The 15544-nt window shown below is 43.3% G+C and overlaps 1 protein-coding gene across 2 annotated transcripts in view; it reads left to right on the top strand.

Annotated features, from left to right (window-relative positions):
• The first annotated feature begins 941 nt into the window (after positions 1 to 941).
• The window catches only part of npdc1b (neural proliferation, differentiation and control, 1b), a 37714-nt gene continuing 23111 nt past the window's right edge, over positions 942 to 15544 (top strand). For both annotated transcript variants that reach the window (XM_063898115.1, XM_063898114.1), the window contains exons 1-2: positions 942 to 1263; positions 11498 to 11656. In XM_063898115.1, coding sequence (XP_063754185.1) covers positions 1197 to 1263; positions 11498 to 11656 — 226 coding nt within the window. In that variant the 5' untranslated portion in view covers positions 942 to 1196. The remainder of the gene's footprint in view (positions 1264 to 11497; positions 11657 to 15544) is intronic.

Raw genomic sequence — 15544 nt, 5'->3', positions numbered from 1 at the left:
CCTTTCTCTATACTTGATTATAGGCTTAAACTGACTGAGTACACAACCATTTCTCCAAAGTCTATGTGCCAGCAGAGAGCACCAAAGTACTCAATGGGAACTGTTCCCTTCCAAAACATGGATCGCTTGTGTAAGACAAAAAGGGTCAGTTCACCCAAATGACAAAAAAAACTATATTTCATAACTAACCTCTGGTGGTGTGTAGATTTGAAGTTTGCATTATCTAGGTTTGGCAATATTGGTGTCTGGGAGTCCTGAATCCAGCACAACGCTTTGGAGGGATAAAAAAGCCTGCGGATCCTGAAACATCGTGCTCCTCCATTTCAATAAGATGAGACAGATACCAAACTTGGACAAACAAAGCAAGTGTCAGCTAAATGTTCAAAAATAGCAAAAATGTGGAAGAACATTTCACCTGTGATCTTCAGATATATAAACAGAGTTGGGTGTAACGCTTTACAAAAGTAACGGAGTTACAGTAATGTATTACTTTTCGCTGTAACGCAGTAATATAATGCATCACTTCTGAAATGTGGGTAATATAATACCTTTTAGAATTCTCAGTAACGCAGTTACAACACATTTTAACCCCAAATGATGTGGTGTTTTGTTTCTAAGAATTCACAAACATCACGAGACATTCCGACACCAGAAAAATAATAGTGCAGGTAGAATAGTCACTCAGTAAGCCTGTTTACTATATTGTTTTGAATACTGTTTTCGACATACAAAATCAAACTATGAAAAGGCTCTACATTACTTGAGAACGCTTCTCTGGTAGGCTGAAGATGATCTTTTAACGTATTGGATCCTAAAGCAGTCTATAATCATAAGCAGCACCTGAAGGCAGCTCTAAAGAGCGCAGCGTGCTGACGTCATACTGACGTGCCACTGCTAAAGCTCAGCAGAAGACACCAGCCTCCATCAGTCATCCAGTCGTCGGTGTATCCTTGTTGGCAGTCCGCGGTAGGTTGCACAGACCCCGTGGTGAACTCTCTCGAGGCCCTGGAGGACCCGTGCTGCTGCCCCCGGCTCCTGAATAGTTTTGCTATTAAAAGTGTTGGTTTTTCTGAGTCCTCTCCTCCCTCGCTAGGGGATGGAGGGGGAATGATCACCGCCGAATTTCCTCCCCCACCTCCTCCTGCGCATTCTCGGTCGCTCGGTGTCCGCACTCAGGCCCCGGAGCTCTGCCCGGGATGAGGAACCTGCTCCCCCGGACTGCGGTGCTCGCGGCCCTGCTGGCGCTCAGTTCCTGCCTGACAGGTAAGAGCTGCAGTGGGCCTCAGCACCCCCAAACCGCCCCTCTGTGCCGAGACTAATGCTCAGATGACATGTGATATTGTTACTGTAATGTTGAGTCACGCAGGAACCTTCAGCAGTTCATAATGACTGGTCCTCTTGACACTCTGGTAGGATCTGTAGCCTGCGGTCTCCGAGGGACCTTCAGTGTGCACTCAGGTGACCTGATGGATTATGGATTTACATTATATTTCAGCGCAATGAGACCGTACTTTATAGTGCCTGGTTGCAATTATTTTTAACTAATTTGTTATGAATAATATAATTGTTGAACATTTTGGTAAAAAGTAACCTTTTTTTGCTATATTTATGTTTGATGTGTTGACATGTGTTACAGGATTTAGAGCTGAAATAAGTACAAGAATATTCACGTTGTGTCATTGTGACTCTTATGTTGCCTGTTTAATCTAAGGCTTTTTGCTTGATAAAATGCCAGAAAATAGTAAAAAAATGACAACTTCAAATAGACCAAAGTGATATATATATATTCAAGCTGATTGTGTTGTTTGACACTGTGTTGCTGAATGACTATGGCTAACATTATAGAGAGTACATCATAAGACAGTTGAAACGATTTTGGGGATGAAAGCAGATGTCTTAGGGTGTGATGGCGGGCATGCTATAGTGTCAGAGCCTCTGTTACCATAGAGACGTGTGTGCTGTGCTCTGGTAGTCCTCAGAAACACATTCCTGCTGCCAGAGCTTAAGAGCTCTCTCTGACCATGGGATGTCACAGTTTATTCTGAGGCTCACATTCCCATCTTCATAGTGCTGGACCTTCATGACACTGATGCAAACTGTTGGACAACACATCACAGTGATGTGAGTCACACCACAGCATTTAATGCAGATCCTCATCATTTAGGCCAGTTCCTGAAATGTAATGTCCCATTCCACCTGAATAAAATGTCCAATAAACAACCATAACCAGCTTATTTAAAAACAGTTAAATGCAAAACAATGTAATGACATACAACAAAAAAGACATTTTTAAATAAATGATAAAAAATAATATATGATAATGTCTGTATACCAAGAAAATTACATAAATGTATTGCAGCCTGAAGTGAGCTATTGTTTTTATACAACAATCACCAACTATGACAATAAGAAAGGTATAGTTACATTCCATCTAAATGAGTTTTTCTATGAATAAATAGTAATGTACAGTTCTTAAAGCATTTCATTCCCCATTTTGAATTGAGACAACAACAACAACAAAAATAAGGAACATTTTTACTGAGGTTAATAAATCAAGTTAGTAGTAAGGTCATTTTCGCATAGACTTCTATAAAATCCGACTTCTTTTTGCAACCAGTGCAGTCGCCCTCTGCTGGACATAAGAGAGTGTGCTAGAGAAGAGTGCAGCCCAAACGGGTTTTAGTTTTATTAGTGTCAAATATGGTACAACACGGCAACAATACCAAAAGCCTTCCTTGTACAAATATCAAACACAGATATCACCAGCAAACCTGGCATACGTAATTTAGTACGATAAGATACATGAGACGCCAAGTTGGTCATAACAGAAACATCAAAATGAACATAACAAATAAGAACAGGTGAGCGCGACATGAGACCCAGAAGGAACAAAGACTGAAACCGCCCCAGCATTGGAACAAGGCCATAATGACGTTCCTTTTTCTCTGTAACGGGACCAATCACTGCTCCCTCCAAACCCCATGTCACGCCGACCTGCTGCCACTGGCAACGGGAATACATTTCTAAGAATTCCATTAAAGAAATCATGTCACGCTGACCTGTCCAAATCATAGGAAAACGATATCGAGAGTACAATCTACTTTACTTTCTTTCGTTATTTCTATATTCAAATGTACTGCATAGTTACCCAATCTGTGTCTAAGGCCGTGTGTCCACCAAGATGTTTAAACGCCGGCGTTATTCTGAAAGCGCCCAGCACTGGCATGTTTTCAGCGCCGGCGTTTTGGTTGCTATGATACGGAATATCTACTTCATCTAGCTCCATCTAGCCACTCTATATGGACTATTTTCATATCAACTGGCTGACTGCTGCTTACATGGTAGACCCATGGTGAATGACACGTTGCTCCAAGCATGGTTTTTAAGATTTGCGTTGTGGTAATCCGCAGACGCCATATCAAACAGAGTGGAATACTCCGAGACCAACAGAATCATTTTTTCCTCCATTGTTGTGACGTGACGTTATTACCGCGGTGTGTACTTGTCCCGCCCCTCCTCCACTGTGATTGGACGGTGGGGTATAAAGTGACATTTGACGACCGTAGCGTTTTTCCCAAAGTTGAACATTTTTCAACTCGTGAAGCGCGGCACCCTGGCGTTTTTTTCAGCTCGCCGACCTCAAAAAAACGCCAGCGGGCTTGCGCCTCTGCGTTTTTTTTTAGCGCTCAGCGCCCATCAACTGCCGGCGTTTTTTTTACGCCACGCTCCCATTGAAAACCATTGAAAAGAAAAACGCCGGCCCAGGAAAAAACGCCTGGTGGACAAAGGGCCTAATGCTTCCAAGCCTGTTTGCTTCTACTGAAGAAGTACATTTTTAAAGACATCTCAAATATATATTGGTTTCATTATCATGATAGGTTCAGCAATTTCCTGTTACAGCTGACGAAAATTACGCATTCGTAGCCTTTTCTGTTGCTGAAGTACACACATTTGGTGACCTTGTGAGTATTTCTGCCAGCAGGAGGGTGCAGGTGTGACTCTATCAAAATCATCAACAGGGAGTGGGTTCATTGTAATACCCAGTGCAACCGTGGGCACATGAATTAGATTTTTATGTTGTTTGCACTACAATGTAGCTCTTTGGCAGTGTTGGGTGTAACGTGTTACAAAAGTAACGGTGTTACAGTAATGTATTACTTTTTACTGTAACGCAGTAATATAATGCATTACTTCTGAAATGTGGATAATATAATACCTGTTACAATTCTCAGTAACGCAGTTACAACACATTTTAACCCCAAATGATGATGTGTTTTGTTTCTAAGAATTCACAAACATCACGAAACATTCCGACACCAGAGAAATAATTGTGCAGGTAGAATAGTAACTCAGTAAGCCTGTTCACTATTGGTTAAGAGGGCTGCAGAAACAGATTTCTCTGAGAAAAGAAAAGAGAAAGACAGGAGTGCGCGCAGGCCAAAGCAACAGAAGGTAACTTTCTCTGGGTCTGCTACTTGAACCCCGAGAAGTTCAGAGACTCGTGGCAGAGTGTTGAAGATATGCAGCCTCTGTCCTCTGTAGAATCGCAGGCTTTTAGAAAGCTTGTCAACCAAATCCCCGTTAACACACTAATGACAAGGTGAGCTAACGTTGCCATAGAGAATCGTTCATATACAACAGGTCACAGGGCCGTGCAGAGGTTCCACTAACATGTTATCAATAACACACAGAGACGTAATTTTACCGGTATCAAATATTATTTAGCCCACTTAAACGGAGCATGAGTTTAATTTCTAGCTCTTTTCCTTATTGTCAGCGTGTACAACGTCCTCGACAACTCCTGTAGTCCTATTCAGCCACTTGTTAACACCCATCGTTTTTCAGACACGTAAACTCTTCAAAAATCACCAATGGGGTCACTGCTGATGTATTTAATGTCGTAAAACACAACGCGATCCGTCTATTAAATTTGTGTCAACCACAGACCTTATTTTGAGCTATTTTTCAAAATCCTACGGAGAAATCCCACTGAGTCTGAGACGAGGGAACCGGAAGTGGTAAAATGCTAACTCACCTCCGGGTTTTAGGACTTGTTCCTGCGCCACTCTATTACTTCTGAGAGAGGGGCCTTTATAAATCCCTGTATGTTTCAAAGATCATGTCATTCTGCAGCACAGTGGGGAACCGCTGAACCAGGCTGTACACCACATTAAACTTGGTTAGAGCCTGGGTAGTGAAGAAGGCCCCTGTTGCCCCTCTTAGTCTCCTGGATGGGTGTTGCTTCACTTGACAACATCTAGACACCTGCATCTGGGGAATATAATGCTTCTGTTGGTTCAGTGAATTCAGCTGTGTGTTTTAGCCTAATTGTATTGTATTTGTTTACATTTTTAGCCACTCAGGGAATAACTATTCTGGATTGTTTTTTGGCAGTTCAGTGTGTAATACCTTACCGTATAACTTTTATACTCAGTTGAGTTCTGGAGTAAACCATCACTTTCCAGAAAACCACAACTTGACCTTTTAAAATTTCAATTTGTATACAAATGATAAGCTTACAACAAGTCCATAAAGGAGTGTTTTGCTAAGCTAGGCTAACCACATCCAGCTCTGCACTGATCACACAGACATGTGACTGATACCACTCTTCTTATGCTCAAATGAGTATTTCCCACATTTATTCTGCCTTTAAGAAACAGAAAGATGGTTCCGTCGGTATGAGCACAGCTCTGAGCAGTGCGACCCTCTGCATGTGTCTCACAGGGCCCCTTTCACTCCCCAGTAAAGCCGTCTGGGACAAACGTCTTGTGTGTGTATTGGGATATAGAAACTAAATCTGAATGAATTTGAATGATCACTTGAAGTTGAAGAAATCCTCATTGTGATGGAAACTTCTGAAACAATGGAGTCGAAACACAATGAGAACATGGGAGAGCTGGAACTTGAACGCAAACACTGAAGGTTTAGTTAAGTTTATTTATTTATAGCAGAGTTGTGGACTCGAGTCACATGACTTGGACTTGAGTCAGATTCGAGTCATGAATTTGATGACTTTAGACTTGACTTGACAAAATCTAAAAACACTTGCACTTTGACTTGGACTTTAACATCAGTGACTTGCATTTGGACTTGGACTTGCCCCTTTTGACTCGAAAAGACTTGCTACTTTCCCCAAACCCAAACTTCTCCAGCAGTCAAGGGGAGGAGTCAGACGTTTGACTCCTCCCCAGGTTGGTTACCGCCTCGATCTGCGGCCTGCAGTCAGGGGCTTCTCGAACAAACTATAAGGCGCCAAGTAAGCAAAAATGATACCACGGGTAGTTTCGTTTGGAATTAAAAACTTTGATGTAGTTTCTCTGTAAAACATGCGTGACGAAGATAACAGACGGAGACGCGACAACTTCCAACTTCATTCGACATTTGAAGTTGCACAAAGAACGGTAAGTTTTGAATGAAAGCCAACACTAGCTTATTGGCTAATTGCTAGCTAGCTACATATCAATGAGACTGTAAACGTCACCTTGGCTTACAAACACGCTAAACGGTATCTCCTGTGGGTTCATTAATGGATACGTTCACTATTTTGCACTTTGAGCCCCCTTTCTGGGTCATCTTGGATGAAATAGAAATGTTGACGATTGGTCCAGTCTCCAGCTTTTGGCTAATTTGGAATCACCCCCTGCTTCAGAATGGTTGGCTAGTCTACTGCTGCCTCATTGAAGTCGTTTATGTAATTTAGGTAAATCACAACAAAGCTGAACTATCAACGAAGACATAGAATAGCACAATTAAACTTAATCATTGAGCCAGCAGTAGACCAGCAATTTCTGTGTGATGCAAGTACAATTGCTGTTTTTGCCAACGGAATCAGGTGTGCTGGAGAGAGTGAATTAACAAGCATACTTCAGTTTCCTGTCGGAAAGGGCTGCTTGATGGCAAGGTAAAGCAGGAAAAATATCAGTTAATATAGTAAGTGTACACTGAAAATGGAAATGTATTTTATCAATGTAATGTTAAAACAAACACAATCTTACAGTATACAATAGAATTCATCATAATACAGAAATAAATATTAACACAATGTTAGCATTGATATATGAGGAGATTTCAAATGCAATTTATGTGTGGCTATAAGGGACTTTCTGACATCTGTTTTATATGCTTACCTGTTCCAGATTTGAAGAATACCAGATGAGTAGAAGCATCATAGATGAACCACAACAGCCTTCAATCTCACAATTCTTGGACAGTCATGTAGCGCATAGGGCTGTCACTTTACGTTCGAGAATCGATTGTACAATCGATTGGACCGACCAACACACGTTTCGAAAACGAAAAGAGAGAATCAATTTTTACCAAATAACTTTTTCAACGAATTAAACAAATACGTTTTTTTTTTTTCATTATGATTATTATTAACATAACTTACAAACAAGCAGAAAAGAAAAGAATTCCAAAAGTGCAGTAGGCATTGCGACGGCTAAAAAGTAAATTCCCACCAATTTAACGCACCGGAAACAGCCTGATAGTGTCAAACGGCTGCCGCGGCTTAGTGTTTTGCCAAAAATGGAGGGCAACGGTGATCAACCTGCGCGACATGAGAGACGAGTGATAACCCCTAATCACATGAGGAGTTTGATATGGAAGCACTTCGGATTTTGGGCAGAAGGCAAAACTATGGAGAAGGACAAAGTGGTATGCAAACTGTGCGATCGTGAGTTCCCATATCACAGCAGCACTACAACTATGAGGGGGCATATGCAGACTCAGTATGTTCTGGTCCACTGTCTGTTGTGGGGAATGTAGCGATCCTGCGTGTTGGCTAAGAGAAATATTTTCAACCTATTTTTATGTTAGCGAGTCCTCAAGTGAATTTTAAGTTTTATTTTCAAACTATTTAACATTCGCCTGCCTATGCGCAATTGGTTTCATATTGATAATGGTAAACACAGCCAGAAGCCTGCAGTAATGTTTTTGGTCATCGACGTTATGGCAGTCCATACTGCTTATTGTTTTTCGAGAATGCTCCTGTTTGTTATACATGAACTTCACGCAATAAATAATCAGAAATGCTGACCTGTACGTCTCTTGGCCCTCTTTACGTTAGTCCTAATGGCAGTGTGTTGGCCTTTATTTTGAAAATGTAAACGTAGACGTGGATAATTGATTCTACAATCGATTCAATGAAAATTTAAGCCTAAAAAAATCGATTGTGATTTTTTCAAAAAGTGACAGCCCTAGTAGCGCATTAAAGCATGAGTCATCCACAGCAGAAACCTATCAGTAATGCAATACTGTCCGACTTGATTATTGATTGCAACCTTCCCCTGTCTATTGTGGAACACAAGAGTTTTCGGCACTTTCTGAAAGTAATTGACAGTAAGTACAGCCCAGTGTGTCGCAGAACGTTGACACCAAAAACAGAGAGCCTCGCTGGGGAGAGACGTTCAAGATTAAAAACCCAATTAGATAGATAGAATCGGAGGATGAAACCCTCTTTATTAGTCACATACATGCACACAGCAGAGCACACACAGTGAAATTGGTCCTCTGCATTTAACCCATCCTAGTACTAGGAGCAGCTATTGTGCAGCGCCCGGAGAGCAATGGGGAGGGGGGATTGGAGGTGTCCGGTGCCTTGTACCTTTCCAAGTAGCAGTCCACTTTCCATATTTCAAGTCTGTTTGGGGACTTGAACCGGTGACCCTACGATTCCCAGTCCAAGCCCCTACTGACTGAGCCACTGCTGGACAATCTCTCTACTCCCAAAGCGAGAGCTGTGTCCGGGTCCTCGGTAGTACGTCGGACCGATTTCCGGTGAGGGTTGGCCTCCGACAGGGCTGCGCTTTGTCACCAATCCTGTTTGTGATATTCACGGACAGGATTTCGAGGCGTAGTCGTGGGGATGGGGTCTGCAGTTCGGTGGGCTAAGGATTTCACCACTGCTTTTTGCAGATGATGTGGTCCTAATGGCTTTATCGGTCTCTGACCTTCAGCACTCATTGGATCGGTTGGTGGCCGAGTGTGAAGCGGCTGGGATGAAGATCAGCACCAAAAACCTGAGGCCATAGTTCTCAGCAGGAAACTGATGGACTGTCCACTCCAGGTAGGGAATGAGGCCTTACCCCAAGTGAAGGAGTTCAAGTATCTTGGGGTCTTGTTCTCGAGTGAGGGAACAATGGAGCGTGAGATGGGGCGGAGAATCGGAGCAGCGGGAGCGGTACTACAGTTGCTTTACCGCACCGTTGTGAAGAAAAGAGAGCTGAGCCAGAAGGCAAAGCTCTCTGTCTACCGGGCCATCTTCTTTCCTACCCTCACCTATGGTCATGAAGGATGGGTCATGACCGAAAGAACGAGATCGCGGATACAAGCGGCCGAAATGGGATCTCTCCGCAGGGTGGCTGGCATCTCCCTTAGGGAGAAGGTGGGAAGGTCAGTCATCCGGGAGGGACTCGGAGTAGAACCGCTGCTCCTTCGCGTTGAAAGGAGCCAGTTGAGGTGGTTCGGGCACCTAGTGAGGATGCCACCTGGGCGCCTCCCTAGGGAGGTGTTTCAGGCACGTCCAGCTGGGAAGAGACCGAGGGGTAGACCTAGGACCAGGTGGAGGGATTATATCTCTTCGCTGGCCTGGGAGCGCCTTGGAATCCCCCAGTCAGAGCTGGCTGATGTGGTCAGGGAAAGAGAAGTTTGGGGCTCTCTGCTGGAGCTGTTACCTCCGCGACCCTGACGGATAAGCGGGAGAAGATAGACGGAAAAATAAATGCGTTGGCATTACCTATTGAAAGACGCAATACAGCATTTAGTCATATCATCCAGTCCATCATAATCAGTTCCACATTTACACAGTTTTGTGGATCATGTAGATCTTTGTGAGATATCAATACATTTCATCTAGTGATCTAGTCTTGCAAATATGGAACAGTATTTGCTATATAATTAAGGTTTGTATGTCCCTTTAGAAGAAGTGGTTAGATTTAACATTTCAGGTGAACTTTAGCTTCATGTGCCGAGTCATTGTGTGACAAAATGACTGTCTCCAACAAGCTGGAGACATTTCAGCCATTCTTTTGTCTTTGGTTCTGGAGATGACGTGAATCCAGGTCCTCTCTGCAGTCTATACTGTCTCCATCAGTGTCGTACATCTTTGCATAGATTACTGTGTGTGTGTGTGTGTGTGTGTGTGTGTGTGTGTGTGTGTGTGTGTGTGTGTGTGTGTGTGTGTGTGTGTGTGTGTGTGTGTGTGTGTGTGTGTGTGTGTCCTTCAGACCACAGTGCAGAGGTCTGGCTGACGTACCAGGATCATCATTTGGCAAGAATGCATGTTTTTAAGAAGTTAAATTCAAATTCTTACAACAGCTGTGGATGATAGGGTGCTGGTTGTGGCAGCATAGTGTGTAGTTGCAGTCCTGTAAAATTCCACAGAATGTTGCCCTAACCAGTTTCAGTATTAACAATTTGTTATTTTTTATTTTTTGTAACATTCTTAAAACCTTCTTTTAAATTGTCCTGAGACATTTGTCTCACAATTGACCTTTCTATTGGACACACCATCCTGATAAAATCTTCCATCCTTGACTCATGCATCTCTTCTGTGACTCACCCCCCTGATGATGTCACACCGCCTTCGTTGCCATGGCAGTTGTCCTGGCAACTAATGCCTAGATTCCTGTAGCGGAGATGAGAGCAATTCCGACAAGGGAGCTAAAGGGGTTAATATTGATAGTGGGGACTAATGAGTTTCCCCACCAACAGTCCAGCTTCACTCTTGTATCCGCAGTGTGTGAGCTCCAATGTCTTCTGCTAACTTAGCAGCATGTGACTGGATGTCATTCCAAAACAACAAGTGCAACAGATAATTATAAACATATTCTCAGTAAAATATGGAAGGTGTGTAAAAGAGGACAAACCCGACTAATCTCATTTCATTCACCTTCTGAAACTGACAGTAGTTTTATGAATACTATAGTATTAAATAATTGTATACATCCAAATAATGTAGTGATATGAGTTAAAGGGGGGGAATAATGAGGACATTACTGGTTTTTCTTACTCAGAAAGTTTCTGATTGAAGGTAATGTTAACATTACAATTATTTTTCATCCTTAATAAAAGTATCAAGTTTGTGTAGTAATATATGTATATAACGCAAGTTCATACTCTAGTGATCATTTAAAACACGTTAACACTAAAACAAAGACATAAGATAAGAGAAACCTTTATTGAACTCCCGTGTGCATTTGAGGATAGCACAGGTAAGAGTTCACTCATGGATAAACTATGTGGGAGTCATTTGGTGTTAAGTATCTTAGACCACTGTCCCTCATTGACACCCTGAGCCAGAGCCCGCCCAGCTGCTTTGCACGAACCCATTGCAGGCCATTTGCAGCTCAGTGTTGTCTGAAGTGTGAAGGGAGGTGTCAGTAGGTGCAGAGGGGCAGTGTCATGTTTCTTCTTGCATGCTTTGCTGTTGCTATGATGTCAGTCTCCCAGTGTTAAGGTTCAGTTTCTTGAATAGTCATTGTGGATTTCTCCACAGGATCTCACCTGTGCCCTCGGAGTTTAGACTGTGCCCGGGCAGGACGGGGCTTCTGCCAGCCTGGCAGCTCTCAATGCGGACCCTGCCTGCGCCCTCTGCTGGAGAACGCCCATGGCCGCTGTGTGGTCAAGAGGAGGCACGCTGCTCACGCCACTAAAGGTATGTGGTGGCATTAAAACCCTTACTTACTCAAAGTGCTAACTTATTTAACATCAAATGTAAACACTGCATTAGGAAAGACTCATTGTAATCTGTTTCTTAGACGTTAGAGGATTAGAGCCTGCTGCTTGGTGTACATCAGAGCATTTTAAAGAAGTGGTTGTAGCCACCGGGAATTCAGCCATGGCACTATTGCTTTTAAGTTTCAAGTTTGAATGTGGGGTGAAATGTGTTGCCCAAAGACACAAGGCCATGCTGACTGCAGAGGGTGTCAAGGTGGGATGGAAAACCGGTGCTCCCCTGATCAGCACACTAACCCACTGAGCCACAGTGTACATGGACAGTAGGAATTTGAATTTGGATATCTTGGCCGTCAGTGTGTAAAATCAGTGGTCCCCTAAATGAGTACAAGTGTATCATATTAAACCGTGGACATAAAGAGAATACGTGTTGATGTGAGTATAAAACACTTAATGGGATCAATCATATACAGGTTTTAAGTGTATTCCAAATATGAGTGTGACTCTCTGATCAGTGTCCCTGCCCCTCTTTGCTTCCTCCACACATCTTCTATTCTAGCAAAAGGTGCATTTAGGGACTCCTAGTGGGAGTAATGCCAGCCCTCAACTTCCGTTTAGTTCAGTCAACAGTGTGTTTGAGGTCATGTTCAGCGCTAATGATTGCTGAGTCTGTGCTTTCTTCCTCTGCCAGTGCTGCTGGGATGTGATAATGAGTCAGTGAATGTGGGGGCATTTTTCCAGAGTATGTGAGTGTTTGGAGAAAAATGACTGATGAGATAAAGCTGGAAACATTACAACCTGTCGGCCTATCCTATTTGATACTAGATGATATGTAATAATACACACGTTGATCTGAACTGATTAAATAAGACAATGTGAAAATAATCCAAACATTATTCAATAGCTATGGCTTGATCTCAAGCCGTTTATTGCTCAAGATTTCAACAGTCCGTATTGTGTGGCGGGGGGGGTTCTAGCAGTGGCCATGCTGGTTGTAAAGTCTGACCGCTGCAGGAAGGAAGGACCTGCGGTATCTCTCCATGAAACACTGAGGGTGCAGCAGCCTGTAACTGAAGGAGCTCATCCACAGTTGTGGTTCCCTTCCTTGCTTTTCACTCCTCGAAGGGTCAGGTCTGAAATGTTTCTAAATCACAGATAAGGAACTTGGATATTCACAAAGTATTTGTAGCACTTCATTTTGTGTTATGTGTTGATATGTTGCAGCCATATGCTAAAATCCAAATCATTATGACAAAATAACTTCTAGCATGAATATTTTTTATTTATCTTCACAAAGATGCTTCTACACCTTGATTTGAGAAAATCAAAAGACGTCAGAGGAAGTGCCTGCAGAGCTGAAAGATGAAGCTGGGTAACCATGAGTAACACGGAAGCTGTTTCTGGAAAGAGATGTTGCTGTTCAGATCTGTTGATGGTAGATGTAGGCAGAAATCTTAGAGACAATCTGGTTCCTCCTCCACCCTCCCCTCCCTGCAGCTGGGCCTATGCTTTTCCTTAATGATTCTGAGCTGCTTCCACCCACGCAGCCGGGCAGGACAGTAGAACAGAGAGCCCTCCACGTGCACACAGTAACATACCAACACATCTATTTACCCACTCACACCAAACTTTGATTAAAAAATGCATTGATGGAAGTGATTTGACACATCCAGCCCACAATCCAGCACTCGCGACACACCCTCATTCAGCCTCCAGCCCCTCATACACTGTGACCAGTTCCACCAGCACAGACCTGCACACAGGGTGCATCCATCCATGATGTACACACACACACTCCTTGCTCTATTCTTCCAGGACACACATATGGCAAACTTTCATCCTTCATCCCTGTGGACCTTCTTCCCACACATAAGTGTAATGATACAGATGATGCTCTTAAACAGGAAATATAGGGGACATGAACAGTGATCCACTCATTAAACAATCAGGACTGCAGTTGTTTCTCATGCCACATGAAGGGGATGTCACCTTTCCTTTTCAAGTCATGACTTGACCCTCAGCAGTTTTCTGAAGGATTCAGGACAGGTGAATGTATTTTGCAGCAGGAGCAGCAGGGCCACGGCTTCAGTTTATCTGTGTGACTCAGATGTTTAATAGTAACATACAGCATTTTTATTGCCAATCTGACATTTTACCATGTAACACTTCAGTGGCCCCCCTCAATTCGAAAATTCGGTAGGTCTAGTGAGACGGACGCCACGGAGCCAGCCAGTTACTTGAATTTCTGGTACTGTGCTCGCTACATTGTTACACACCATTGGGGCCTACTCCACTCAGCAACTTTATTCAGCGCAATTTTTGGCCGTTGGACGGCCTTTTTTTATAATGTCCATCTTTTCACTGAATGGTCGTCTTGGAATTGCAACAACATCATCTTCACCATTTCTACGCAAACTCACTACGTGAATCACTACGTAGCATTTAGCTAGACCCTCTGTCTCGAGCCAGTGAAGTAACGGGATGCAGATAGCAACAAGCTGAACTATGATGGCCTTCAGGTCAAGAGAAATTGCCAAAAGCCCCCTGTACAGCGGGAGTTTGGTTTGTCTGCTAGTGGAAAAACTGGTGAAGAACACCTGCAGGCTCATTCTGAGGAAATTAAAACACAGTTCACAGTTTCAGATGGAAACTTGAATATTATATTCCACTTCTACCTAAAAGTCAACTTTTAATTTAACACCAGCTTCTGGTGAAGCTGTTGCTCTAAAGTTAAAGCAGTATCATTTTACATATGATGTTCAGTTAATCGTCACTGGGTTTAAGACTACAACCTACATACAACTCATTAGTCTGTATATTAATATCAAAACTAAAAATGAAGAGGAGGGTAGGAGAAGAAAGCCTGTGTAAACCCGTTTTTCTACTGTCCTCTAATCATAGCGTTTATTTTAGATTAAAGATTGTATTTATTTTCATTGCATTTGATGGTAAGGTAATGGTGGAGGCTGTGTGTCAGTGGTCTAGTGCATTGATCCTCGGATCAGGGGAGCACTGGTTCAGTTCCCACTGCAGTCAGCATGTCATAGTGTCCCTGGGCAAGACACTTCAACCCAATCTGCTCCTGTGGGGATAGCCCACATAATTGAGTGTACAGCTGAAAAACACGCCTGCACTGAGGGGGTTCTATCTGCAGTGGTAATCTAAAATGTGTTGTCATCAGAGTTTTGCAATATGCTCTCATCTTTCCCATTTGAGAATTCACATTGTATGGAAGGACAGCCTGCAGACTGAAGTCTCAGATGAAGAGTGGATAAAAGCTTTCATTGCCGCTCATACCGGGTCTATTGGTTATACACCACTGACTTTAAGTTTTCGGATGTCTGCTTCTGAGTTTGGCTAAGACCAAAGAGATGGTCATTGAATTCAGGAGGAAGAGGACGTTTCCCAGCCCCTGTGCATCCTGGGAGAGGATGTGGCTGTGGTGGAGGATTACAAGTACTTGGGATTGCACCTCGACAATGGACTGAACTGGAGGGCCAACACTGACGCTGTGTACAAGAAGGGGATGAGCCGACTCCATTTCTTGAGGGAACTGAGATCCTTCAACGTGTGCAGCAAGATGTTGGAGATCTTCTACCAGTCTGTTGTTGCTAGTGCACTCTTCTTTGCTGCCGTCTGCTGGGGGGGCATCAGGGCCGGTGACACAAGCAGACTCAATAAACTGATCAGAAAAGCTGGCTCGGTCATCGCCATCAAACTGGACAACTTTGAGGCTGTGATGAAGAGGAGGACTCTGAACAAACTGTGCCCATCATGGATAACCCCACCCACCCTCTCCACCTGAGAACATTCCTGTCCACTCCAATAACCCTGTACAATAATTCCCCTCTGGCTGGCAGACAACTCA

The sequence above is a fragment of the Eleginops maclovinus genome, chromosome 12 (assembly GCF_036324505.1).
Source record: "Eleginops maclovinus isolate JMC-PN-2008 ecotype Puerto Natales chromosome 12, JC_Emac_rtc_rv5, whole genome shotgun sequence".
Lineage (NCBI taxonomy): Eukaryota > Metazoa > Chordata > Actinopteri > Perciformes > Eleginopidae > Eleginops > Eleginops maclovinus.
Note: the sequence above shows the minus strand (reverse complement) of the source record. Positions and strands in the feature narration are given on the sequence as shown.